The sequence below is a fragment of the Spermophilus citellus genome (genome assembly GCF_964194105.1).
Source record: "Spermophilus citellus genome assembly, chromosome: 9".
NCBI classification, from domain to species: Eukaryota; Metazoa; Chordata; class Mammalia; order Rodentia; family Sciuridae; genus Spermophilus; species Spermophilus citellus.
The window spans coordinates 90,143,504-90,170,561 of record NC_138191.1 but is presented as its reverse complement, the minus strand read 5'-3'; the positions used below and the strand labels follow the sequence as shown (position 1 = coordinate 90,170,561).

The following is a 27,058-nucleotide window of genomic DNA, read 5'->3' as shown; positions in this document are numbered from 1 at the left end:
TGGGGGCACAGTTGCTGGGCTGTTGTGCACACAGGTTCCAGGAGAGGGGGTTTGGGTCAACATGGATGCTGGGAAGGCCGAGTTGGAGAACTGAGGCTCTGTGACGGAGCGCACTGTGAAAGGGTGCCCTCTGCGCGCCCTCCTGGTGCTGATCCGACAGTCAGCCACAGGTTCTGGGGTTCTTCTCTTTGACTTGGAACCAGATGCTTCCTTTGCAAAAGAAAAGAGGCTGGTGTTGCTGAGCTGGAGTCAGGGGAGTCAGAGGACAGGAGCCGCCTGGCCTGAGGGTGCAGTGAGCACAGGTGGCCTTCTCTTGCCCTGGAGTCCTTGCTTGTGAACCCTGGGCCTAAGCAACCGGCTTTACCAAAGGTCCCCTGCTCTAAAGGACAGATTGTTTATATTTATGAAAGGCTCAGCCTCGGGGGTCCCTTTGGACACAGGCTTCCCAGGGCTTCTGATGAGCCTAAGACCCTGAAGGTCCCAGGGACACACACAGGGTCAAGGCCAGGGCCTGTTGTCTAAAATGAGATCCAGGGATGACCTCCTGTGATTTCTCGGTGACCCTCGATGTCCCCTTTTCTCATTGCCCTCCTGTTTACTGTCCTGGTTGTTGACTGAGGATGTAGGCACATTTTTGATCGTTGGCCTCTCTGTTTGGGAAACACCTTTTGCCTTCCAGTGGGGTTCACTTAACATACACTCCACAGAACACTTCTCCCCAAAAAATATTTGCATAAAGATTTCTCCCAAGGTCTCACAGTGCTTCCTTCAAGCAGAGATGAAATAACTTAACACTCCTAATTGGTTCTCACTTTCCCGGAGCAGTGCTCATTAACTGATGAATCACCAGAGCTCGTGAAAGTGGCTGGCTGCGTGCGTAAAGCCGGGACCTGGGTTAACACAGGCTGTCCCAGCTCTGTGTTCCTTGCCCTGGCGCCCTGCCTCCTCCCCAGAGTCTGGATGTGCCACGATGCAATGAGGTCAACCTCAGGCCCTCACAGTGCTGTCCTTCAAGGCCAACATAGGCTGCCCTCCCCAGTGGCCTTCCACAGTCGAGGGAAATTTAAAACCAGTTCTGTGGCCCACAGCATCTGCCCCTGTCATCATAGTCCCCCTTCCACTTGCAGTGACCCTGGCTGTGCTTATATGTGTTATGGGGAAGGAATGGGACTAGGGAATGGAAGGACAATTCCTTGGAGAGGTCTAGTAAGGGAACTGGCCATGATAGGGGCCTGTCATCTTGATCACGTGGGAAAAGCACTGGGGTTAGAAGTCAGAATACCAGATTCCTAGCTCATCTTGTCCACTTGCTAGCTTTGTGATTGATCTTAGGAAGGAGGAAGAAGCCAGAATTTATTAAGCACCTTCTATATTCCTAGCACCTCACTAAGCTGGGAGGGGAGTCATAGATGTGTTTAATCCACTCCCTCCATACATAGCTCACAGGCTTCTAGAGAGAAAAGCAAACATGTACAGTGAGGGCCATAAGGGAGACCATTGAAACCGGTGTAATCTACATGTGGGTGAGAAGAGTAGCTCATTAACTGGGGAGAACCCTAAGATGGTGGAAGGTGTGCTACTGGAGAAGGCACATGAGCTGGTTTTCAAGGTGACAGATATACTTGGTGGGGGACCCTTTCTTTCCCCCTGGGGAACAGCACCTGCAAAGGAACATTTGCAGAACTCTTCTCTGCTCCGTGTGTTTGTCAGTGTTTTAAATAAATGGCAACAGACGTTGAGTGGTGGGTCTGAAGGTTAGACCAGGGTGCGCCCATGAATATGTGTATGCCTGTATTCAGTGGTGAAGCACGTGGACTTTATTCTGTGGGAGCCAAAGACAGGTGCAGGGCACAGCGGGATCTCCATATGTGAAGACACCTTAACCTGGCACGGTGTTACACTTACCAGAGGTAGGATTTCACAGGCTGTAGAAGCAGTAAAGGTGTGTGGTCACGAAGTCCTGGGTGGTATGACCCAGTGGAGAAATTATAGGCTTTCAGGCAAGGCACATCCAAATTTGAAAAAACTTGAGGTCATTTGGACCCTTTCTGAACCTCAGATGTCACATTTCTAAAATTATGAATTAACTTCTGCATTCCACTTAGAGTTGTGTAAAGGTTCGATCGAGTTTAAGTGAAGCCCCAACACCCTGTACTAGTATGTGGGATGCCATTGCGTGCTGCTGATTCATTTCTCCTCAAATCAAACTTATGTGAGCACTGGAGATAAGATAGAGGTACTTCCTTCATCTTCAAGACAAGGGTCCTATGACTGGGGGAGAAGAAACGGGGGACTGTTCATTTGAAAAGGACACCCTCTTCTTTTTTTAATATTTATTTTTTAAGTTTTTTTTAGGTGGACATAATATCTTTATTTTATTTTTATATGGTGTTGAGGATCGAACCCAATGCCAGGCAAGCACGCTACCACTTGAGCCACAACCCCAGCCTCTCCCCCAAACACTCCCTTCTTGAGCTGAGCCTCCTCTTGCTGCATCCCCCACATCTGTTTTCCATACGTTGTGCCACGAATTCTCTCATTAGCCACAATGAATGATATTTATTTATTAAGATAATGCTTAGCATTCTCCCAAGGAGCAAGTTAAAGCTCAACTAACAGCAGTAGTTTCTCCACTTAAGGACAAACACACCAAGGAATGGCATACGGGGAGTCTCTGTGTGTAATTTCATATTAAAAAACAATTAAACACTATGCCTGCCTGGTGAGAGAGGAAGGGAACAAATCCCAGTGCAAAACCAAGCTTTGAACCTGGGAGCACAGTTTCTGAATGTTTATTTTGTCAGGTATACAACTGACATGATCGCCCTAATGGGGTGGTGATCCTCATTGAATTGCAGATCTGTGTGAGTGACAGAAATACCGCAGGGACCCAAATAAGTGGTGCATACCATATCACTTAGGCTGCATCCTTCAGCCAAGTGGAAGTCAGCGGTTTCTTTTTCTCTCTCCCCTTTCCATCGCATGCACACCAACACACACCACGTGAGCAACTGCCTATTCCAGAAGCTCCGCGTCAAGCGCTGATTACCTACCTAGGGCCATGCTGGCTCACCTTTCCAGACTCCCTCCCCTTGGCCCTCTGTTACCTGGGTGCACCCCCGCCCCACCCCCACTCCTATGGCAGATAATGATGCATCAGATCAGCCTGTCTTGCTGCTGCATCAAGACCCAGATCAATTTATTGACTCTGTCAGAGGGGCTGGGTACAGTAATTGTTACAAGAGAAGAATGGAAAGTGAGAACGTGTCCACATGAAAAATAAAAATGACATTTTGTTCTTTTCTGCCCCTGCCCCCCCCACCTCATAGATCTTTATGTGTTTACACAGCAGAGAGCACTTTACTTAAGTTAATCAGCTGCTTCCACATTATTAATTGTGACAGTTAGGGTGCTACATGACAGGAAGAGTATTATGGGAAGCATTGATCTCACTCTGATGGTGTGGGCCTGAGCAGGTTTTGCTATTCCTGTCCTTATCTCGCTGCTTTGGGGTCCCATCAAATCACATTTCCCTGATTGACAACCCAGAATGCCTCCCATCAATACAATTGATTTTGTGAAAAAGGACAGGAACGTTTTTCAGCTGGAGGTAGATGAATTATGGTGATGGTAAAGAAAGCATTTCAGAAATCTTTCAGTTTGGAAACCTAAATTGGGAGCTAAGGTATTGTTATCTTCCACACACAAACATAATCTGTAGCCCCAGAAAAATGATATTAGGAGAAACTTACTACAAGTGAAAATAGATTTAGTCGAAGTGAGCAGTGAACCTGAGGATATAATAGCTGTTTTTAAAAGGCCACCTGCTAATTTTTTTGTGGAAAATTTTTGGTTAAGTGCACATCTTTGAAAGACATTTCATTAAAGTTCAACTTTCATGGCTTATACCTGTAGACCCTAACATAAATCCTATGTGAACGGACAAAACTGAGTGGGTGTCATTTGTGACCTGGAAATAAAAGGTCAGCCATTGAATTTATAGCTTTTTTAGTGAAAAGAACATAAAGATTCCTGCCAACTGGAGTCAATCCATATTTTAATGTTTCCTAGTTAAGATTATGAAATCAAGGGATTAGGATCATGCTGTTCAGTGAAGGTCAGAAATTAAATGTGATGGGCTAAGTGTCATTCCCATGGGGTAGAAGTTAATATTTCAGAAACCATTGCTACCCCTGGCAGTCCAAAAATGAATTGTCCATGATCATTAGCAAAGGTAAGGAGAATCCCACTATCACTACTAAATTTAATGATGATTATTATATTCATCAACTATATTATTAAATGACTCTGCTGTTCTCCTATACTGTCCCCAAACAGTAATAGTGACTTGATTGCTATCAGATAATTCTCGTATACAATCAAGAACAAGATTGAAGACCATGGATGAAGGCCTCCTTTGGGGAAAAGAAGTTGTGACTATCTTATTGATAACAGTGATAACATAAAATTTTCTTCTAAGACTAAGAGTTGGGAGAAGTACAGATCTGGTATTCAGTATGATTCACCAGTACAAATTTTTTAAATATAAAAAAGAGAAGGAAAGCAACGTGTATTTCTCTTTCAGATTTGTATGCCCTAAAAGGAAAAAAAAAGTTCATTTTTCCAGATCTTTTTCTTCCTCATATTTTTAGAGTTCTGGATTCCATCTACTGTGGATTTTTATGAAGGGGGAGAAAGACTCTTTAAATGTCATTATAGGATGACTCAGACACATGTACCCCATACTATTTTCAAATCCATTTTAAGATGCCAGTATTTTTTGAAGTTATAAGAATAATGTATGCTGAAGCTGGTAATTTCCTTAAAGATTATCTGCTCTGGACCCTGTCATCTTTCTGATATTGCTTTTAGTGCATTTTGGAATAAAGTTCTTATCACTTTGCTAAAGTAGCACCTCCAAATAAGTGCATGATTTCTATTACAAGTCTTCTATAAAAGTCCAGTACCCATTAAACTGATCCCAGTGCTTTGGAATCCTGAGGAACAAAAGCTTGATATTCAGATGTGCATAGACTACCTCATGGTATCGAGTGTGCGTGCACGCATGTGTGTGTGTTTGTGAAAGGGAAGCCTGTGCTGCTGTCTCTTTGGTTGCACTTTTTTTTTCTGTCCTTCACAGTGCAGACAAAGGTTAAAATTCTCATCCACCTTCATGGGCAAGCACTTTAAAGTGCTTCTGCATGAGCCAGGGAGTAGGGAGGACCTTTGATTTAAAGTTCAACATTTACATTTGTAATTTTGACTAATTTCTGTGCTTGCATTAATTAAATTGAAATTGTTTAATTAGAATAAAACTAAAATTGATCATTAGGATTAATTTAACCTGATAGGCTTTGTGTGCCTTTCTAGACAAATATTATGAAATATAGTGATAATGAAGCAGTGAGAGATCTAATTTCACATCTTATAATGATTTTAATATCTGTCAATTGTTCTCTCTGGTATCTGGATAGTGCTGAATGCTACTCTTTGTTACATCATTACCATTCAGCTAGAGCCATGCTGCATCTCTTAGTTGGCCTCTACCCCAATATTTTTTTCTGCCAAAGTCTAAAGATGGACCAGATTCTCTTCACACTACCCTCCTAGTAGCATCATGGTTGCCCTTTCCCCTGCCCCACCATCTTCCAGGAAGACAATTTGCTTGGCTCATCCCCTGGGCTTTGCATCACAGTGACCTTTGTAAACCAAGAGCTGCTGGATGAAACTCCTTATGGAATTCACTAATGCTTCTCAGCCCTGGGGTCAATACTGTCAAATGTGGACTATCTCCTTGCACCCCTTTCTGGCTGCTTGGTTTGTATAGGAACCAACTACAGAATTAAGCCCCAGAGTAAGATGGGAAATTCCAACCACCTGCTAAATCTAAGCTACGTTGAAAGAGAAGGCCACTCCTAATTTGCTTCAAAGAAATAGCTTGCTCTCTTCATCCACTCCCTTCCAGAGAGCTCTATCAATCGAGCATGTTTCCAAATTTGGTGCCTTCTGTTACTTAAATAAAATTATAGAAGGATGAGACTACTATTTTACCAAAAGATCCAGTATAAATTAAATAATATGAGATATGAATTACCTACCTACACATCAAGAAATGCAGAACGTTTTTGAACTATCAAATATCAAATTATTTTGTCTTCAAAACAATTAGGATCCACATGGATAAATTAAATCCTTAGGAAAATCTGCAAACCATTTGAGTTTCAAATACCTCCCATCCACCATTTTCCAGAGTTGTTTTAAAAATAATTACTATTATTTGTTAAAATTATTTGTTGCTATTATTTGTTATTAATAATAATAACTATTTTGGCAGTTATGCTTGATTTGTTTCCTAACAGTAACCCTTAATGACAGGGATCCAAAGAGCAGTGGAGAATGAACCAAAATTATTTCAATATTTATGAAAGAGAAATATTAACAAAAAATCATTTGGGATTTGACCAATGTGGAGAATATGTTACCTGCAAATTATCTTATTTTTGTAGATTGGTCAATCGGTCCTGGGTAAAGACTGAGAAACTGAGACTGAGACTGAGACTAAGAGCTGTGAGTCCTGATTTTGCCCAATCACCATATCTAAACTGATGCCCCAAAAGAATCCAGTGTCACTGCTTCTCAGCACATCATCTAATCAGTCCCACTTTTATTCATGTTTTTTTTTTCCACAGAAGAAACTCCTCATGTTCATAGAAAGGATTTGATTTGGAAGCATATTTGCCTATAATTTGGTTTTAAGAACCCCTGGACGTTTTCAGCCTTTGAACTAGACTGAGTTCAGGGAATGGAGGGGGGGGCAGGGGGAAGGAATCGAATCCCAGCATAGAGCCAGTATGCTTTGTGCTGTTATTATACTAAGATAAGAAAAGTCCCTGAGCTGGCATATAAAGATGAGATTTCTGTCTTCCCCAAGGCAGAAAGGAATCCTTCCCTTCACTTCAAAAACAAAGCATCAGCTCTGGCCTCCTGGAACTGATTTTTGTCACAAGATAGAACACTTTTATATATTGTTTCATTTCCTCCTCTCCACCACCAAGCTAGGATGTTGGTCTTAATCCCTTCTCAACAGAGGTGCAAACTGAGATCTAGATTCACCGTGGACTCTGAGCCCTTCCACCCTCAGCTGTGTGGCTCTTCTCTGAACCCCATAGCAGCGTTTATTTTCCAGCCATTTATTGAAGTCATCTCATATCACTCTGTGGAATGCAGCTGCTGAACCTGAGAACTGCGAGCTCTACAACCTAAGGGGTGGGCTTTGGCCGAGGATGCTCATGTGCAGGGCAGAGCTGCTCTGGTACAAAGAGATGCTTCAGATGTAAAAACCAGGGCTCCCCTTAGGCACTGCCCTAAGGGAACAATTACTGTTAGCTTGGCCAGTTTGTCAGCGATGTATCCAGTCTTGCTTGATAAACTCAGATTCAGAAAGAAGCTGAGAGAAAGAGTCCATTGTCTTTTTTTTTTTTTTTTTTTTTCCCTACTGCCTTTCCATTACCATGGCTAGCTTCTCTGAATTTCTGGACCCTTGCTTAGTGATGAGATTGATTCTCAGCCTCAACCAACAAGGAAATGAGCTTTACCCAGATTACTTCCCTTTGGGTGCCCAGAATCCCTCCTTTGGCTTATCCTGTTTCTAGACCCAAAACAACCATTTCTTCCTCTCTGGCCCACCTTTATTAACTGGACAATCCTGAGCTCTCTTTGACCTCACAAATCTCTGAGGGTTTTGGTAAACATACCATGGAATCGCTTTGGGGCTGGGAGCATTTCTCTTCATAGCTCTTTTCAATTTCATTTTAAAGGCAGAAAAAGAGTTTAGCAAACCCTGGTTTTTACATCTGAAGACAATAAATGTGCATTGGCCACATCCATGAAGAGATGAAAATAACTGAAGTAAAACTTGAAATCACACTGGCTATGGAAGTCTAGAATATACCTCTAGAATCCATGGCTCACCTTTTAAGTATAATGTTAACTCAAAAGCTTTACAGGGAAAATTGAGAAGGTCCAGTTCTGTTGGCTCCTGCCCTGTTTTCTCTTTGCTTGCCTCTGTGGTAGATCTGAAGAAACATTTAATACCAACTAGAGCTCCATGCAGCGCAGCCTCTGAGGGGTCTGCAATGCCTGAGAAAGCAGTCCAGATTCCAACTGTAAAACATTCCTTCACCAAGCCTTGGAAACTGGCATACTGAGCCGGCAGAGTTCAGAAGGAGCACATGTAAATGAGGCTCAGTTATAAACTCCTGAGGAGTGTTTTATTTAGTTTAAACCTGAACTTGAACTCGTAAACGTGTTCCTGGAGAACAATACAAAAAGGCTGATGCAGTCAAACAGGAAGTCATATTTTAGCTCAGATGATTCACTTCTTTAACAGAAAGAAAAATCTCGAAGTGTTTTTTAATTGAACTGTCTTCTAGAAGAGCACAAGTTGGCATGTCTGCAGGATGTTTGTGATTGCCGAATCAGAATGAAAGTGAATCTATATCATTTGAACCTGCCACATTCTGGCAAAATAAATAATAGGATCTCCTATCCATATGGTCATTTAACAAGGGGAAAAGATCATGAAGAACTTATAAACATATGACTGTCATGTAATTCCTAATTGGTTTTATTAAATGATAATAAAGCGACAGTAGAAGTGTAGGGCTATTCCACACTAGCACTATGTGGTGTGTGTGTGTGTGTGTGTGTGTGTGTGTGTTCTGAGTGGATTCCTATATCTCAGTTACTGATAGAGCACTAACCAAATGGAATTTATCAAAAACCAAGAGAGAACAAATTTGCTTGTATGCTTGATTTTAGAAAACACATTCTTGAATCTGTCTTCAACAATTTTTGCTTGCATGATCTCCTCCATCTCAAAAGTCATTACTAAAAAGGTAAAAAATAAATTAAATTTTCTGTGTTAGAATGATATTACCTCTCTCCAAGAAGCAAATCCCTTCCAGGAAAGCCAAGTGGCTGTACCAATCACATATGTTACATACGTGTCCAAATCACTGGTAAGACCCTTCAAGAGACTGTGGGTGCAGGTTTGCAGGAACTTCACCTTGCACCCACCCATCTCCATCGAGATACCGTCCACTTACATCCTGGAGATACTTAGAAAGAATCTAATTATTTGTAATAATGAATATTGCTTGGTTGTAAATTTAATCTTCAAATTTAGAAGGAAATAAATCCAAACATAAAAAGCATTTGCTATTTCAGCATTAAAAACAAAAAAAATACCGTCATTTGAAACTGCAACTCTCCCATGTAAGTTTGTTTTGCAAGTCACTTCTTAACAAAGACAAGTCTTGTTGTTAAAACCTAAATCCTACCACATTTTCAGGAGGAGGAGGAAAGCATTGTTCACCAGTTCCTGGATTGGGCTTTCAGGGACGCACTACGGAAAAATTGTGGCTCAGATGAAACCCTGACCTCCAGCCCCCCATCCAGATCACAGTGGTGCTTCCCATATGATGCTGCTTACTTAAATTTTAGGCTAATATTTCAAAGCCATTTTGCGTTTTATTTCCTCCCTCAGATGCTGTATAACTGGTATGATACTGAGGCCTGGTGTGCAGAGAAGTTAAATTGGACCCCTGATGTCCCACAGTGCAGGGTTTAGGTCTCTGAGCCCATGATCGGACTTTTCCCTTGGTCATGCTCACTCTAACCTCAGTGAGGGATATGCCCAGTTTCACCCCAGTTGGCGACACATCTAACACTGAGAATGAGTCACAGACAACCAAGAATCTAAAGCAAGGTGAAGAAAGGTAAAGGAACGGAATCTGTGTAGTACAACCAGAGAGGTCTCAGGAGGTGCTGGGCCCCACAGCACCAGGATCTGGGCTGGGGTTGGTCCAGCACCCATGCCCGGCAGTCCCCCACTCTCTGTTCTCATGGATCTGATCACTGCCGTGCTACAGCTTCCTCCACGTTCTGCCGGGTTCCGCCTCCCAGCCTAACTTCCATGGCTCACTATGGAAGCCTCTTCCGGCTGCTCAGGGAGGTGGCTGTTGCTGGCAGCTCCATTTCTCCTTCTCTGCCTTCTCCTTGCCGTGAGTGGACCGGGAAGGACTGTCGGTTTTGGACACTCCTTGAGAGGGCAAGGGTCTGACCTCATTCTCATGGGCAGCTCAGCCACAGGTGTGGAGGGCAGGAGAGACTTGGAGGAGGAAGGAAAGGGAGGGACAGGGACAGGGCACAGAGAAGGGTTAAAGTACAGAAGAAGCAAAGACCTTTGTGTGGGGGAAGGGGTGTGGGGGTGGGGGCAGTGGGGTGAAGAAGCCCAAAGGGGCAGATGCTGCCCAGCGTGTGGAAGGTCTCCCCGGCTGGAAAGGTTAGACTGGGAATCTGTTTCTGGCAAGGGAGCGGCTCTTCTGGAATTCTATTACAGGGTGTCTCTTGGAGAATTTCTGAAGCCACTGGACTTTCCACGGTAATGTTGTTCTTCCCCTTTTGGACTGTATCTACCTGCACAGTGCAAACAGTCGGATCTCATGATGGATCCGCTGCGACCTGAGCCATGTTTGGGAAGAGCAGGAGTGAGGAAGCACACAGTAGAATCATTATTATAATGGGGCTACGCTCTGCTGAGCGCCGACCTCCACTCCCACGCCTCTCTCTTTAAACATAAAGGTTACCTCCCTGGGCCACCGTTGGGCCAACCCCAAGTGTGACTGTCTGCACTTGTTAGACAACAGGCATTTAATTAAAATTGGAATCCAATGTGTAGAAAACATACATTTTTTTCATTTCATAGCTCCCCAGGAAACCATATTCCCTTCCTTCCCCACTCCCCACAGTGTTCTCCCTGCCAAAAAAAAAAAAACCTAGGGAAAAGATGATTTTAATGTGAAATCAAAACTTACAAAGGGCTGGGCCGCTCCTTTATTTTTGCCTTTGGGGCAGACATTAGGCACTAATGAAGCCAGCATTGTGTCTTGAGAGCAGAGCCAGCTTTTTATGGCCAACTTCCCATACGGAGAAGAATTCGTCCCATCTCAGGGCATGAAAATACAGCATTTAATGAATCTATAACTAAAGTCTTTGGTCTTGCGCTTGTGCGATAGAAGGGGCAGCCTGATGCCTCTTGATATCTTGTTGGCCTTTGTGGAGTCAAAAAAGTTAAAAAAGAACGGATCATAAACACAAGGCCCAAGGTGAGAAGACAACCACCCAGCCCCGCTGTCACCGCCTCTCCCACAGCCCAGCATCCAGCGCACTGTCTGGGCTCCGCCCAGCACATCCGGCAGTGCCATCCTGGCCCAATAGATGGGCGCACTGGACGAGTTCATCGGGTCCTTGTCCCCTTAATCTCCACGCTGCACCTCAGATCTCAGGCAGCTTCCGTGGCGCGGGCTCACTTTAATGGACAGAATCTATTTTTCATGAAAAAGCAGGAAATAAGCTGTCTCTTTCATAAAAAGATTTACAAAATGTAATCATTGTTGAAATATTCCCTTTGAACTGCCGTGTCCACGGGGGTCTCCGGCTCCCAGAGTCGGGCTTCATTAGAACCTCCTCCTAAGCGGCTCCAGAAGGGCAGGTACGCTGGTGGTGCCCGGCTTTGATGTCTTGAATGAATGAAAGAAAAGCACAATAAAAAAGAGCTGTTGATCAAGCATAAAATACTCTTTAAGCTGACAGAATAGCAGCGTTAACACACCCTAAGCTGCTTTTAGTTTTTCCCTTTTTTCCTCACATTTTCCTGTGCTTTGTGTACAGTGGGGGTTTGTATTTTATAAGAAGTCTCTGATCTATGTAGTATGCCATTCACTAACAAAAACCAAAATAGGATTGTTTCTGTCCCACTTGGTTGCCTGACTACTCCTTCCCTCCCTCCCCTTTCCCCCTCACCCCCAACCTCCGAGGCTCAGTTAGCCTTGCAAGGCAAGGGCCCAAATGCCTTTCATAAACTTGAGCCAATTCCTTTTGTGCTGTTGGTTTCGCCGCTCTGATTTTAATACTGCAATTAAAGACAGATTTTTATTTTCTCAAGAACTTTCTCTTGCGACTGGGGAAAGGGAACTGACGCAGCTGCTACTTTTAACTAATAAATTATATCATTAAATAAGAGAAAGTGCCTTGTTAAGCGATAACTTTGCTAGGAAAATGGTTCTCTTTAGGTCTCAGGGGGATCCTAAGGTCCCAGACCCATTTTATAGTTAGAGAACCTCTGTTTTGGTTCAAACCTCAAGATGGGAAAACACTAAGCTTTCTGGTTTTCTGTCTTTGCCCCTAACCGGGTATCATCTCATCTAATCCCCACAGATGGGTAAAGTTGGTATATCCATTTCATAGAATGGAAAACTGAGACTCAGAGGGGCTGACTAGCTTCCCTAGGGTCATCTAACTAACCCATAACAGTGCTGGCGCTAGTCTTCCTGTAATGTGGACTTCAGAGTTCTAGATCTTTGCACCATGCACACAGCCCTCCAGTTAGTCTTCAGAGCCATGCCAGTGGGTCATAGTACGATTTTTAATCCATAAGTCTTTGGTTTCCTGAGGTAAAAGATTAATCAATGAAAACATAAAGGGAGACCAAAAGAAAAATTGACTTGGTGGTAAGGAACACCGGGGCAGCCTGGGATATGGTGAAAGATTCCGACCTTGGAACACTGTCTGCATAATTGGATTGTGTGTGCTCTCAAGGTTTGGAGGTACCGGATGGCTTATTGGGTAAAAAGATTAGTGTTTTCCCATCTTGAGGTTTGAACCAAAACGGAGGTCTTGGCTGGGAGCAGCACAGCCATTCTCCAGGGAGCGGTGGTTTGGACAACGGCTCTGTGCTCATAGCAAGCAAGCAGCGGTCCATGTTACAGAACTGTTGCACATGCTGCTGACGCACTGGGCCATGCTCAGGCCCCGCGCAGCAGCTCCTCCGTCGGAACTGCCTGGGGCAGCTTGTGGAGTCTTGTGTTTCTCCAGAGAGAGTGCCTGTTATTTGGGGAGGCATGAGCATGTGGTGTGAGTGGCCGTACCAGGCCAGGAGTCACTCATCTAGAGGCCTTGCTTTACCCTCCTTAGGTGAGAGATGCCTGGCTTTGGGAAGTTGTATGCAGCATGTTTCTCCTTGCTTATTCAGTGGTGTTTGTCAGGCACCTTGTGTGCCGGACACGGGGGATGCCACACCTGAGAAGGGAGGCATCTTTCTTAAGGAAAAAAACAGGTTATTCTAGTCCAGCCACCATGACAGGTGAACCCTGTGGGTAAAGTCCCTAAGAAGACCTCTCAGAGGAAGGAACATGTAACTTGGAACCCAAGGATGAGCAAAGTGCTAGAAAAGCCAAGGAAGAGGCTCAGAATGTTCCAAGGCCCAACAGGGAGAAAGCACTTGGCTTTGGGGATCTAAAAGAAATTTAACAGGGCACAAGTGTTGAGTACAAGTGGTGGAAAGATAAGACCACTAAGGTGAGCAGGGCCACTCACAGCCCATTAATGTTTTAATAGTTTCCTGTACAATAAACAAGTCTTGGTTTAGAGTTATTGAAAACAGGCTTTCTTTAATTAACAAAATAAAATCAGACAAGAAAAATGACCACGGAGATCAAAGCCCAAGGCTGGCAATACCAATAACTAACACCTGAGAATAGCTTGCCACTCTCTTCAGAAGGAACTCATGGAAGCCACCACCTTCCTCTCACATTCTGCATCCAACTGCAGAATGGTCCTCACAGCCATCCTCTGGGCTCCCGGGAACAGGGCCTGCTTTACTTGGAGTCACACAGGGAGTTAGTGGGAAGAGTGGGCCTGAGTCTGAGTCCTTCTGACAGTACATATCAGCCTCTTCAGTTTACAAAGCTCCTACTGTGAGGAAAGCAAGATTTCTGGTATTGGGAAGAGTATGGAAGTCTAAAATCCAGCCCCTTCTTCCTGCTAGACAATAAAATCCTCAAGAGCAGGGACCATATGTATTTTATTCACAGACTCCCCAGAGCCTGTATCTCTAGCACCCAGCACACAATCAGCCCTAAATGCTCACTGAATGAGTGACTAATGCTCCCAAGTGATTGATACTAATGGGAGAAGCCTACTCCGAGGCCCAATTTACTTCCATCGTATTGGAGCGGGGAGAGGGGACTACCAGGTTTGAGACTGGTTTGCCAAGGACAACTCATTCATAATCAGTAGTGAGCTTAGTTCATCCAAATAAGAGCAGGAAGCCAAAAATAGCTAACTGGATTAGTGTGACCCAGCAGAGCTAGCCTTGAGAGAAAAGGCAAAATGGTGACTGTGACTCATGCAGTCTTAGTTAGCAGCATCCTCTTTGGGGGTCGGTGGGGAATTGAGCCTGGGAGGTGGGGGAGAAGCTCCCTGTATTTTTGTGTTTCCGTTTTATGTGTGTAAATGTCCTTAAATAACCCACCTTGCCAGGAGAAGAAAGCAAAGTGTCACACCCAGTTCTGGATTCCACATTAACAACCTCCTTCCGCAGTGTTAAACTTTGCCCTTGAGGCCTTTTGTTTAACTTTTTAATTTGAAAAACAGATTCTGCCCTGTCACAGTCTGTTCCACACACACACCCCCACCCCCAGCACCCTATCTTTTTTTTCCCCTTTTGGTTCAAGTGAAAATATAACTATCTCAGACAGACATATTTCTTTTTGTTTTTAAAATGTGCATCCTGTCCTCTCTGTGAAAAGCTATAAAAGGCTTTTTCAGAAGTTGCACATTGGAATGTGTGTCATTAGTTAAGGAATTGAGTCCCTTGGCTTCACCCACCTCGTCTTCAGTACCCTCAAGACCCAACTTTGGAAAATGGTCTCAGTGTCCTAATTGCTCTCCATGAGGCATAAGAAATGAAACAGATTGGCACTGTTAGATTGGCCTGCCGTTCCAGGTTTCCTGTTTAGGATGCAGTCGGATAGATACTGTTTGTGGTTCCTAAAATACTGTGAGTATTCCAGAATTCAGGCAGAATGGGATTCGAACTGTAAATTAAGGGGCGGGAGGTGTGGTAAAACTCCATAGAGAACTGTGAAGGGAAAAAAAATGTTGCGCTGCAATGGTTAAATGAAATTTTATAAGCACATTCAGCGTGGAGCTGTTTTGCATTACATGAGTTGAATACCTTAGAGACGCCACATCTGCAGGCACTTTATTAAATCCTTAGTCAGCACTTTCCAACCTGATGAGATTACTTCTTCATCTGACTGGAGAGAAGGAAAGCTGAGCTCTTGTCCAGGACTGCAGATTTCTTTTGATGTTTCACCTTGAACACTGAAAGAGGACAGTTCCCCCCTCCCACCCCCAGTACATCACAAGCTGTAGGCATTGGGAATGTAACTGACTAATTGTACCCAACCAGAGACTTTGTGGGAGTGTGGATTTATGGACCTCCAAAACAACTGTAGCTGAATGTTCCTGAGGGGAAAAAATAGATCAAAGCTCTGTGTTTACTTCCTTAATGTAAATGTATCAAGATAACATCATCCGATATTGTATTGTAATATTGCAACTCACAGGAGATAAGGGACAGAGATTCCTTTGTAGTCCATCTGGCTACAGTAGAATAGATTAAGGGGCTATAAAGTATGAAGGCAGAAACCATATGAAACCTAAGCTTATGTCAGTAAATGTCTGAAGACAATTTTTTGAATCTCCATAAATGAATTTTGTTTAATGTGTCAACATTTTCCCAGTGATTTGCTATTCAATCCCAACAATTTAACAATCTCAGATTTCTTTTATATATTTCCTGTATGGCCCAAGAAGAAAATAGGCAGAATCATTCTTCAATGAATGTTTTGAAACTTTCCCTGCTTGCATAATGAAAATTAAAAGAAAATATTACACAAGAAAATAGGCTTTTCCAAAAGTTGTCTTGTCCATCTGGTGTTTCTGCAGTTCATGGAAGTTCACAGAAGTCAAGAGGCTAATCCATGTGTGACTGTCACACTCGTCACAGAAAGATTATGAGAATCTTCAAGTGCAAACTGATCATTAGGAAATTTGGTGAAATGGACGAATTTACTATTATTAGAACTGTTTATCTGCTATTTCTGCCAAAGAAAGAAAGAAAGATTGGTTCCTGGTGTGGTTTCCCTGACTTCCCCTTCTGGAAGATCCTGGTCAAGTAGCAGGGTTAATTGTCATGAAGATTAGTGTGATGTTGAAATAAGTACTAATGGTCAAATTACAGGAGTAAAAAAGTTGAAGAATAGGTTTTGGTTTGGGCCTGAAAGGGTTAATTAAGGTTTTTTCACGGGTTATTAAAGACCCCCAACCCCTGCCTCAGGAGTCATATTGACACCCCACCACAGGGCAGCTTGGCTCCTCTATTGACATGTTGCTGGTCAGAACACAATAGCCTTCTGTCTGCAAATCATTGCTAAAATCATCTCAAGGAAAGAAAGTTCGCAAGCTTTAACGTTAGACAAAAGCCCAAGAGTTGCAGCATGCAGCTCAAAAACCCAGAGTCAGCAACTTCTATTGATTAAAAACTAACCTTTAAAGTAACTCTGAGAGTGTGTGGTTAGCATTTAAATTTAAACATGTCATGAGTTGATTTGTGTTACTGAATACCAACTCAGAAGGAGTAACATTCACATCGCATTTTTTTTCCTAATTCCCTTAAGCAGCTAAAGTATTTCATGAAATGTCAATAGGGCAAAAAGAAAAAGGGGAGGGGCCCAAAGCTGGGCCTTGTAGTTTTCTTTCCCATGCAAATATTCACCCCCCAAAAGAAAAGCGTGGAGAGTGAAACACAATAATTAGTCCTTTGTCTAACTTTCCCAAGTGCCAGAGAAAGACAGATTAATTAAATATACAACAGTGTTGGTTTTTGGAGTGGGGGTCTTGCTTGCTGTGTAGGTCATAAATTAGGCAGAATAAATACTTCAATGTGTTTGCAGTGGGCCTGCTACGTCAGAACCACTGGAAGGTTGGTGGGAGGAGAGCGGAGGGTTTCTTGCTAATGATAGTCACGTCTGGGTCTGTCTGGTTGCTCTTAGCAACCAGACATGATGTAACACCAGGATGAACTTGAACTTGGGGGACTTGAAAAGAGAACAATAGACCAGAGCAATCAATAAAGCCTATTTCAGTGAAGGATTACAGAGCTGCTCTGGGGTAACCTTGTCGGCAAGGCACATACTGAATAGTAAGATGTGTGAAGAAACTTTTTTTTTTTTTTTTTTTTTTTTGCTTTGCTTTTTAAGAGAAGTGCAGAGGCACTGCAGATCTTTGTAGTGCCCTGAGGTCTCGTCCAGAGACAGTGGTATGGAAAACTGCTCCCCCTGCCGACTCACTTGAGTCCCAGGCCTTTGCTTTAAGAATTAACCGGTCTGTCACATTGAAGAAGTCTGGAATTTTACAACTGCCTTAGAAAGTGTGCAAACAGAAATTGTGAGCATTGTTTGCCGCACTCAGAGTTTGAGAGTGTTCTGTTAAAGTGTGAATGCAGTTCTAACGTGGATCAGCATCCGCTATTTAGGAGAGGCCTACTAAAAATAAAAACACTTTGGGGCCTGACTCCCTCTCCTTCTTTTCTCCCTCTTCTTTCTTTGGTCTAGTTAGATGTAGGCCATGTGTAGTTGCCAGAATGATTTCCTTTCAGGACACAAGAGGCTCTATTGTTTTCCTCAAAGCATGTGGATGAAGAATAACATCAAATGATGAGCACTTGTTCACTTTAGTCTGAGGGTTTTTAAATTCCTCTGGAAATCAAAGGTAGTTTGTGTAACCAGGAAATCTTACACCAACCTCCAGGTAGCTCTTTTTTTAGCCATTCTTCAGCCAGTCCTGACTTTACCTAATGGAATCTCTTAGACAAAGCCAGGCCTTCACCTGACTGAATCATCCACACATGACCCACTCTGAGGCACTTTTCAGTGACTAATGACAAATGTAGTGAATTTTTCAGGGTATTGCCGGAGGAAAGTTGGCAAAGGCCATATACTTTCTAATTCACTTAAGACTCTGATATTAGTCTATACTTGGTCACTTTGTTTAGCGAACTTAACTTTCCTTGCTGACAAAGAAATGCCAGCAGATAAAGTAATGTCCTACTGGAGTATGACTCCAAGCTGATCATCTATGGGTTCATGAAAGGAGAAGGTAGCTGGGCCCAGACATGGAGACCTTTAAATGCTGAAGGGACAAAAGCATAGCTTCATTTACCCTGTGGACCTAGTGGCAGTTACCAAGGCGAAGTCTTGCTCCTTTTTGATGATTATGTGTCCTTTCTAAAAATATTATTTTCTAAATATTGGACTGAAAGGAGCTTTAATTTATTTCCTGAAGTCGACCTCACACACATACGAAGAAGGAGAGAGTAAGAGAAATGAGTGGCTTTCCCTAAATTACCCAGGAGATGACCAAGGGCTTCTCCCCCTTTACCTCCTCTCACTCATGGCATTGTTACTAACACCTGTGCCTGCTAAAGAATGCTGCAGTCACCCTGTGGGCACCCAATGTGTGCCCACTCACTGGAAGGAGACACTGAAAATCATCCAAATCACCTAGCCATTCATTACCCCATGAAACCTCTTCTTTCTCCCATTCTCCATTCACTCAGCTCTTCTTGGGTGAAGATATTCTGTATTCCAGGATGAGAACTGAATGAGAAACAAGATGGTCAACTTCTAAAATAGGCTGTTTTGCAAACTGGACTTCTGTTTTTTTGTGACAAGGATATAAAACCCAGGGCCTCACACACACCAGTCAAGCTCTGTGTAAGTGAGCTGCACCCCAGCCACACAAACTGCCCTTCTAACTGCACTCTTCCTTTTGTCTTCCAGTCCTGGTACCTGGGATAAAAGTTGCAGCGTCCCACCATCCACCAGACAGACCACCTGACCCCTTCTCAACTCTGTAACATGGACGCAACCTCAACCCAGCGCGGTTACAACTTCACTGTCAGTAGAAGGGGAGAAAAACCGATTCAAATCAACTTGTACATGGAAACAGCAAGCATTATGGTCAAACAGCAAAGGCCATAACCTTTTGGGATTTTTTTTTTAATACTTTAGGGACTGTTGTAATTTCTCATATGGTGCTGGAAATGGTTGGGCTTTGTAACATTTGGAGTGTTTCCGTGGTAGCGTGAGCATTAGGTGATGTGGCTAGCGGAGGACTACCCTTGCTCACTGACTTCCTGCTGTAACACACTTTCCTTACAGAGCCTGGCTGTTTCACAGTATTTCATGAATTTACCCACACAGGTGTGATCCTTCTTGAGCATTCAAGAGGCACATGGAGAACTAAATCTTTTGTAGTAGCTGAGATCTGCAATATATAACTTACGGGACAGTCAAAGGGCAATGTTTTTCTGTAACATATTGGAAAAAGAAAATGCAGTTATGTTCCTTTTTTATTTTTCTTTTAGTTTGGTTTGGTTCAGCAGTCAGCAGTTAAGTATATAACATGGCCCGCAAGGACAATGAATCCACTCACATTGCAGAACAATTCCGAAAATGGCAAACTACTACTACTATTCAGTTTTTTAAAAGTTTTGAAATGCTGCACTTACATTAAAAACAACAACATTTTTCAACAATTTCAACAATGACACAAAAATTCACATGGAAATGGGGAAGATGGTCTGTGTTGACAGAAACTGACAGGAATCAATCAAAACAATCGAATTTTGAATTGAGTAAAGTGCAATTTCATTGGATAGCTAAATATCTTTGTAAGATAGAGATTGTTGAAAATTCTATTTTTGTTTTTCAAGTCCTTCCACCCCAGGACTCTAAATTATTGGGGTAAAAAACAGCCTTGCAAGAAAAAAGGGGAGCTATTTTTGCTTTTTATGTTTTTTATTGTTAAACTTGTATCCCTTTAAAAACTGAAGGAAAATTTAAAAAAAAAAAAACAAAAAAACAAATCTAATGGTGCTTTTACCACAATATGTTAACTACATTAAATGCTAATTAATTATTTTCTGTTATCAAAGCACATAACTAAAATGAAATCATGGTATCTGTTAATTTTATAAGCTAGAAGTCATTATAATGAATTATGCCAATTCTGAAGATTTTTACATGTATCTGGCAACATAGGATTTATCAGTTATCAGACACCTCATGGTACCAGAGATTGTCCAGAAGTTTTAAAGACCTTTGCGTCCCTGAACTGGGCTATGGGAAAAAAATAATAATAATAATGAAACCAATACTGACACAAATGCTGGTGCCCATTCAGATCAAGGGCACTTGTTAGGGAAAAACAAAGTTTGCACCCCCCAAATGTCCTGTATCTTATGTAAAAAAGAAAAAAAAAGAGAAAAAAAGAAACAAACAAACAAAAACAAGAAAAAGTGCAAGTGATTTTTCTACCAGACAGCGAAGCACCCCTTTGCTTCCCATGCAACTTCAAGAAGGTTCCCTAAACTATACATATATAAACGTTCTGGTTGGCGGCCCTGCTGATCAGAGGAAGTCTCTGCATGTTCTAGTGTTAGTAACTAATTTTTATATAGTTAATGTAGGATAAAGTAGAGTGCATTAAGACACAATATGGTAACCCTCCTCTAGGCACTTGCCTTTAAACTTTGTTTTCAGCCCTTCAGAAGGGTTCTACTACTGTCCTATACAATCAAGTAACTGAAATTCTTGGGAAGACACTTTGCTCCTCATCTTCCCCCCCCCCAACAATGTTGTTTTGTTTTGTTTTTTTTCCTTAATTTGCACGAAAACAAAAAATTCCATATCAATGTGCCTTGCCCTGGATAGCGATTATTTGTGGAATTGTTGCACATGCTCCTCTATTGAAAGGGGTTTTTCCCTCATCAAGCATTTGGAGACACTTTTTGTAAATGTGACTTTTATGTCAGCCATCGTCAGTTTCAACATCTAGAACTCAATAGAAAGTCAGTTGTCCCGCAGATAGGAGTAGTCGTTATTGTCCTGTGTGGTCAGTGGCAGTGCATTGCTGAGATCTATAGATGCTTAGAATGTCAGTATTTTGGATGTTGCTGCATTTTACAATTTATTTGGAGTCTTCCTTATTTCCCCCCCCCCCGATATATGAAAATATGCAATACCTGCTTATATCATGTAGAAAAAGCTTAGCAATTATTAATTTTTCTTTTCCTTTTCCTTTTTTTTTTTTTAATTTGACCAAAGTCAGTGCTGCACTTGACGCAGTGTGTTTTAGGTGTTTGTCTTTGTACTTTTTGTGATTTTTGAATGCACGTGCGCAGGAAGGGCTCCTCTTAGAGAAGCAGTCAAACTGTGAAGCACTAAGCTGACCCTGCTTCAAGCAATTTTGTTTTTACAACTGTTCCTTTCACAAGCAAGCCTTAAAAAAAAAGAAAAAAAGAAAAAAAAAGACAACTTCCTTTTTCTTCAGCTCCCACACCCCATTTTTCTTAGCAGACTGCAGTCAATCCACATTCAATAAAAAGTATATAATGCCCATTTTTATATGCACGTTTTTAAACTTCCAAGTTCTGAAAATTGTTTACTGGTTATCTCTATTTAAGGAAAAAAAAATAAAATAAAACATTTTGGATTTTCATATGTGTCTGATAAGTGGTTGAATAGTTGTTTGGCGCTGTTGTATGGTGTGGTTGTCAGTGTACGGTGTCACTTCCTATAGCCAGCCAGCATACTTTGCCTTCCCCTATAGCACTTAGCTGGGCATTACTTTATTATGACATATGTGCACTAAAAAAAAAAAAAAAGAAAAAAAATTTTTAAAAAGGAAGAAAAAAACAGAAAAGAAAGAAAGAAAAAAAATAGCAGCTTTCAGTGCTTCACAGTGAAGGGAAAAAAGCCTAGACAAACATTTTGTCAGAACCTTGCAATAAGCCAAGGTATTACCAGTAAATTGGTTGTATATACAATAAAATTGCACCCTTTTTTAAAACAAAACAAACTAAGCAATAGTTTGGGCAGTTCTAGTTGTTTTTAGTGCGCATGTTGTAGTCATGACTGCAAAGAGAGAGAATAAACTGCCCACTCAGAAGATATGTAATTTGTATTGTTGTATAGTTTTATTGATTACACTGATTTATTCTACCCTATTTTATAATGCAGGACTTTTGTAATGTTGTTTAAATGAGGAAAAAATTTCTGTCAAATTAGCCTAGTGAAATTTCTGATTGTTCATTATAAAGGCAGCGTTCATAGAATTGCTTTTCTCCCCCCCCCCCCTTTGGGAACTGGATTTAAGTTTAAAACTTTCCTGTTTCCTGTTTTTTTTTTGTAAGTATTTAAATACAGTTATTTTTTTTTCTCTCAATGGTATAGCATATTCCTATGCTTGAGAAGCATAGGTCTACTGAAAAACCATTGTAAATGGACTTTACAGGTATGCTGTATTTTTGAAGGTATTTTGTTGTATTAAGTTTGATGAAGCTAAAATTAGGGAACTCTGAACAGATTTGCAGGAAAAAAATGTTTTAAAGGCTTTAAAACATTAGGGAGGCAGTCTAGGGTGATAACAAACAGGGGTTAAGTATTAAGTACACTAAGTTACATTTTTGTTCATGTTCCATTGTCCAGAAAGCAGCAGGAAACTGTAGTTCAGTGTGATCAAGCAGGAAAAAAGAAACACCAACAATCGGGAGTGTGTTGCTTTTTAGATTAAAAGCTGAGCAAAGATGTTTGAGGAAGACTTTGCTACCTGGGGTGTGCAGACAGACAGACTTGAGAGCTATCAGCATTTGAAGGCCCAGCCCTCCATTCTGAGACACATTTGAATTTTCTCCCCATCAAATGGCATTAGCAAGATTGGCAAAGATAGTCCCTCAAGTGACTCCATGTTTTTTTCTTTGGGAACTGAAGTCAGAGGCACAAACACTAATTCTTATCATTTATCAATGTACTTTTTCTTTTGGCCCCTTCCCTTGCTACCATCAAAGGCTTTTTTTCTGATCCTTCCAGGGCAGAGGCCCACCCCTATTGCCACTCACTGTCCCCCATCCCCAGCCTTTTGCGTCCTTCTGAGCTTTCTGTTTCTTCACCCCCTGGCAGGACAGTTACTTCTTGTCAGCTCATTCCCTACCCTGGCCTAGGTCCGGGTGGGCTCCTGGGTGGCCTGCGGGGCTACACCTCTTGAAGCTTGTGCTCTTCATTTTCTGACAGTCGAAGTGTGAAGGACCCAAACTTTCTAGTCACTCATTCAGTCAGCCCACAGGAATATGCAGGACCCATCTCAGAAAATCTTGTCTTTCACTTTTTCAAACCCTGATCCCCGCATGCTTTGATTCTATTATAGTGACCGTGCCAGGAAGTACTTATGAAATCTGGATTAAGAAAAACATTTGTTCCCCTGTGACTGTTTTTTGGGGGGAGTGGTTTCTAAGAATGTCATCTAACATACTTTACATCCATGTCTGGAAATATCTTTGTCCACAGTGGTGGTGGTGGTGGTCTCTCTCTCTCTCTCTCTCTCTCTCTCTCTCTCTCTCTCTCTCTCTCTCTCTGCTTCTCTTTCCTTTCTTTCTGTTTCTGGGTGGCAGGCCTCCATAGGACACATGTAATACACAACTGGCATGGTAATGTAAGGAGAGCGTCGGGGCACCTCGAAGCCCACCCTCCAGACCTGTCCTAGGTGGTCTCAGAAGCTGCTCCGCCCGTGGGCACAGCTTTCATCCCCATTGGCTGCCGAGGCCATTTTGTCTTGAAGTCAATGCATGTACTTATTGTCTGACAGTCCACCTGCTCTGCCTTCTCCACGTCCAAGGCTGTGCATTTGTCTAATTAGTGTCATGTATGTTTCCCTTTTATTTTTTCCAATAAAAAAAAAGCAGTGGGATGAAAATTGCTTTGATATATAGCAGGTAACATTGAAGCTATTCCATAGCACTTAACTGTAGTGAATACTGTGTCACCAATTCTGAGATCAATTTAATGTTTAATGCAAATCCATTACATGGTGCTATTACAGGCTGACAAAATGATTTACACAAATGTGACAACTTGGGCTCAATTCACTCTGCTTTCCAACAGTGTAAATGCATAGCAGTGTTTATCTGCATGAGAACTATGCACTAATCTATCTGAAGAAAAAAAAAAACTATATCAACTTTGGTATCTACTTTCCGTTTACTTCAATCCTTGCCTTTTTGGTCATTGTTATAATGCCAGCTTTAGGACAGAAAGAAATATAAGAAAACCAGCATAATACCTGATATATTAAAATGTAGTGCCTGTGAAATCTGTATTATATTGCTCTTCTGAAGTAAGATTTTTCTACACCGGTAGCCTTCGCTGTCTGTCAGTCAGGACCTCTGGTATAGGTGATGTAAAATAACCGTACAATATTAATGCATGCTATCCATAATGCTTAGTGAACTGTATGAATATTACTCAAAGTTATGTTAGTCTTTTTTTCTGACTTGGTTCTTGTCAGCTAGGTTTAAAGGTATTTCACTGAGAACGCAAATTCTGTCTTTTCTTGATTTCGGTTGTTTTCAGTATTTTGGAGGTATACATTGACTTAAATTCAGTATTACTTGTGTTTTGTTTTCGGGGTTTTTTTGTTTGTTTGTTTGTTTGTTTTCTTTTCTTTTTCCTAGGGGCAAGCATGGGTGTTTGGTTTCAGAAATCAGTACCTGGCAAGATTTTTGTCTCAAAACTACCATTTGAAGTTCAAGAACTCTGCTATGAAGCCACTCTGAGAACATTTCCAAGTGAGGGACATTTCCTTGACCCTTTGGAAGCTATGCTGATACAGAAACATTTTCTCAATGGACAGTGTTCGGCCAGGTACCCATGCTTGATCTGTCTTCACACCAGACCTTCTCACATTAAAGGAAAAAAAAGAAAAAGAAAAAAAAAAACTTTAAGAAATCACATGGCTATTTAGTTTCATGCACAGTTGCAATATTTTCTTCAGAAATAAAACTCTGTACAAACTTTGGGCCCGATTCATAAGAAAAAGAAGTTTGCTATTAACACGGGATTTTTTTAAAATATACTTTTTTGTTCTAAATTTGAAATGACTTGCTTCCCAAATTAAATAAATTTTATCTTATTTTCCTCCTAAGTCATACTTTTATTCCCCAAAGGGTTACATTAAACAGATGCTAAGGGCACGGGGTATAGGTAAAATATCCCAGTAATGCTCAGAAAGTTAAGGGGGACCCCCCCCTACAGTTGAGCCAGCCCATGAGGTTAAGACCTTCCTTGTGTGCTAAGTTTCCCATATGGACTCATTAAGCAACTTGGTTCAAAACCCAAAATTTACAAAATGTGTCTGGACCACAGAAATATAGGGTGACAGTGCTCCCTCTGATCTAACCAGAGCACCTTCTGGTAGAAAACACCCCTCTGCTTATACAATGTGAACTTTCATATCTCTACAGTGGTTCAAGGACAGTGTCCAGCAAATTGGGACATCATTCCTGCTGCTTGATGCTCAGTTTCTCAAAATGACAAAAGTATTATTTTATCTTTGACTGTATTTGTGTTGTTCTTATTTTTTTTTTTATTGGTTGTTCACAACATTACAAAGCTCTTGACATAACATACTTCATGCATTGGACTGAAGTGGGTTATGAACCCCCAATTTTACCCCAAATGCAGATTGCAGAGTCACATCGGTTACACTTCCACCTTATTTTTTTTTTTAATTTTAGTGTTTTTCTTGGTAATAGTCTAATTTTTTTTTTAATATCTCAATTAAAGGTCATAAGGCCTCTGGCCACATTGGGATGAAACTGTAAAAGAGCTGCCAGCTCCGTTTTTTCTCCCTAGTTTCAGACCACAGTCTGTGACCACAAAGGCATTTGGTAGCCTTGCCACTGAAACACTCACAGAATAGAGTAGGAGTCCACGGGTTTCCAGAAGGTCCTTGGGAAGATACCCAAGGGCAAGTCCATGGTGCCCCTACCCGCCCTGACCTATCCCCAGAAAAAGTCCACTGGAGACTTTTCCCACCACACATGGAAACTGTCCACTCAAAATACCTCTGATTTTCATTTCAAATTGTTGGGGTGAGGAGATTAAACACTTCCAGTGGTGGCAAAAGAAATCTATTGTGAAACTGAACTCCCCCCGTGTTAATAACTTGGTCTAAAATTCGTTTTTATGAGCCGGGCCCCCTGTGCCTCTAGTATATTTGTATTGACTCTCATAGTTACCCTTTTAGTTTTACTGTGTTCTGTGAAAATTTGTAATTGGTTGAGAATCACTGTGGGCGTCCATTCTTATTCAACTAAATCTCCACAGGGTTTTTGAGCTGGTGTGGATTAGTTTAACTCTTGTATTCAACCATTAGTGCTACCACCTTCTCACATTACAATACAATTACTGGAAGCAAGTACTGCATTTCCTATGCAACAAAAAAGGAAAAATAAAAAATTGCTAATGCTATGGAAGCTGTGTTGTCATTTGCTTTACACCATGCCTGGGTCGTTGAGTGACAGTTATGGTGTATGCTGAATCTTCTCCCAGAAACAGTCTTTTTTGCACCATGGATCTGTGTTAGCCTTGACGGCTGGCTGGCAAATAGTGTCCTTATCAGTGTTCTAATGGGTAGTGTTGTTTTACACCTAGTAGGACAAATATAGGACTCCCTGCCCACGTAGTACTTAGCATGTGCCTGATAACTGTTCTAAGGGCTTTCTGTATGGCATCAGTTAGGGCCCAATCAGGAATCAGGAATAGGGTTCCCTAGGTTTTCCAACAGGGGCCTCTAACCTAGCCTAAATGTTAATAAAATGGAGCATAGCCACCAACCATGGAGCTACCAACCAAAAGTGGGTCACCAGAACCTAAGCACTGAGGAGTATACACCATTGATACTTGGATCATTTGAGGAGGGATGGGATGCCACATGGCTGGTACTCAGACCTCTGAGGAAACATGGTGAATGGTGCTAGAACCACCCTGGGGGACAAGGTCAAGAGTACCAGAACTTCTGAGGAGGCAAGGCACAGCTGGTGCTGAAAGGAGCTGGAGGCCATGGGTACAACTGTCCTCTGAGACTGTTGCATTGTGAGTAGGACCTGAGGCCGAGGAAGCCTTTCCACCTCTCCGTACTCCTCCCGGGTGCCTGCCAGGGCCTTCCATTGGCCGCATCTAGTGATAGCCACCCGGCAGGGAGTCTGGAAACTATACTGAGAGGAATACCAGTCCCAACCCCCAAAAGCAGC

The 27,058-nt window shown here is 42.0% G+C and overlaps 1 protein-coding gene across 3 annotated transcripts in view; it reads left to right on the top strand.

The window, feature by feature from the left end:
* Window positions 1–26,281, top strand: part of NFIA (nuclear factor I A) — a 356,321-nt gene extending 330,040 nt beyond the window's left edge. For all 3 annotated transcript variants that reach the window (XM_081306357.1, XM_081306356.1, XM_081306355.1), the window contains 2 exons: window positions 18,750–25,395; window positions 25,541–26,281. In XM_081306357.1, the coding sequence (XP_081162483.1) occupies window positions 18,750–18,767 (18 nt within the window). In that variant the 3' untranslated portion in view covers window positions 18,768–25,395; window positions 25,541–26,281. The remainder of the gene's footprint in view (window positions 1–18,749; window positions 25,396–25,540) is intronic.
* The last annotated feature ends 777 nt before the right edge of the window (window positions 26,282–27,058 follow it).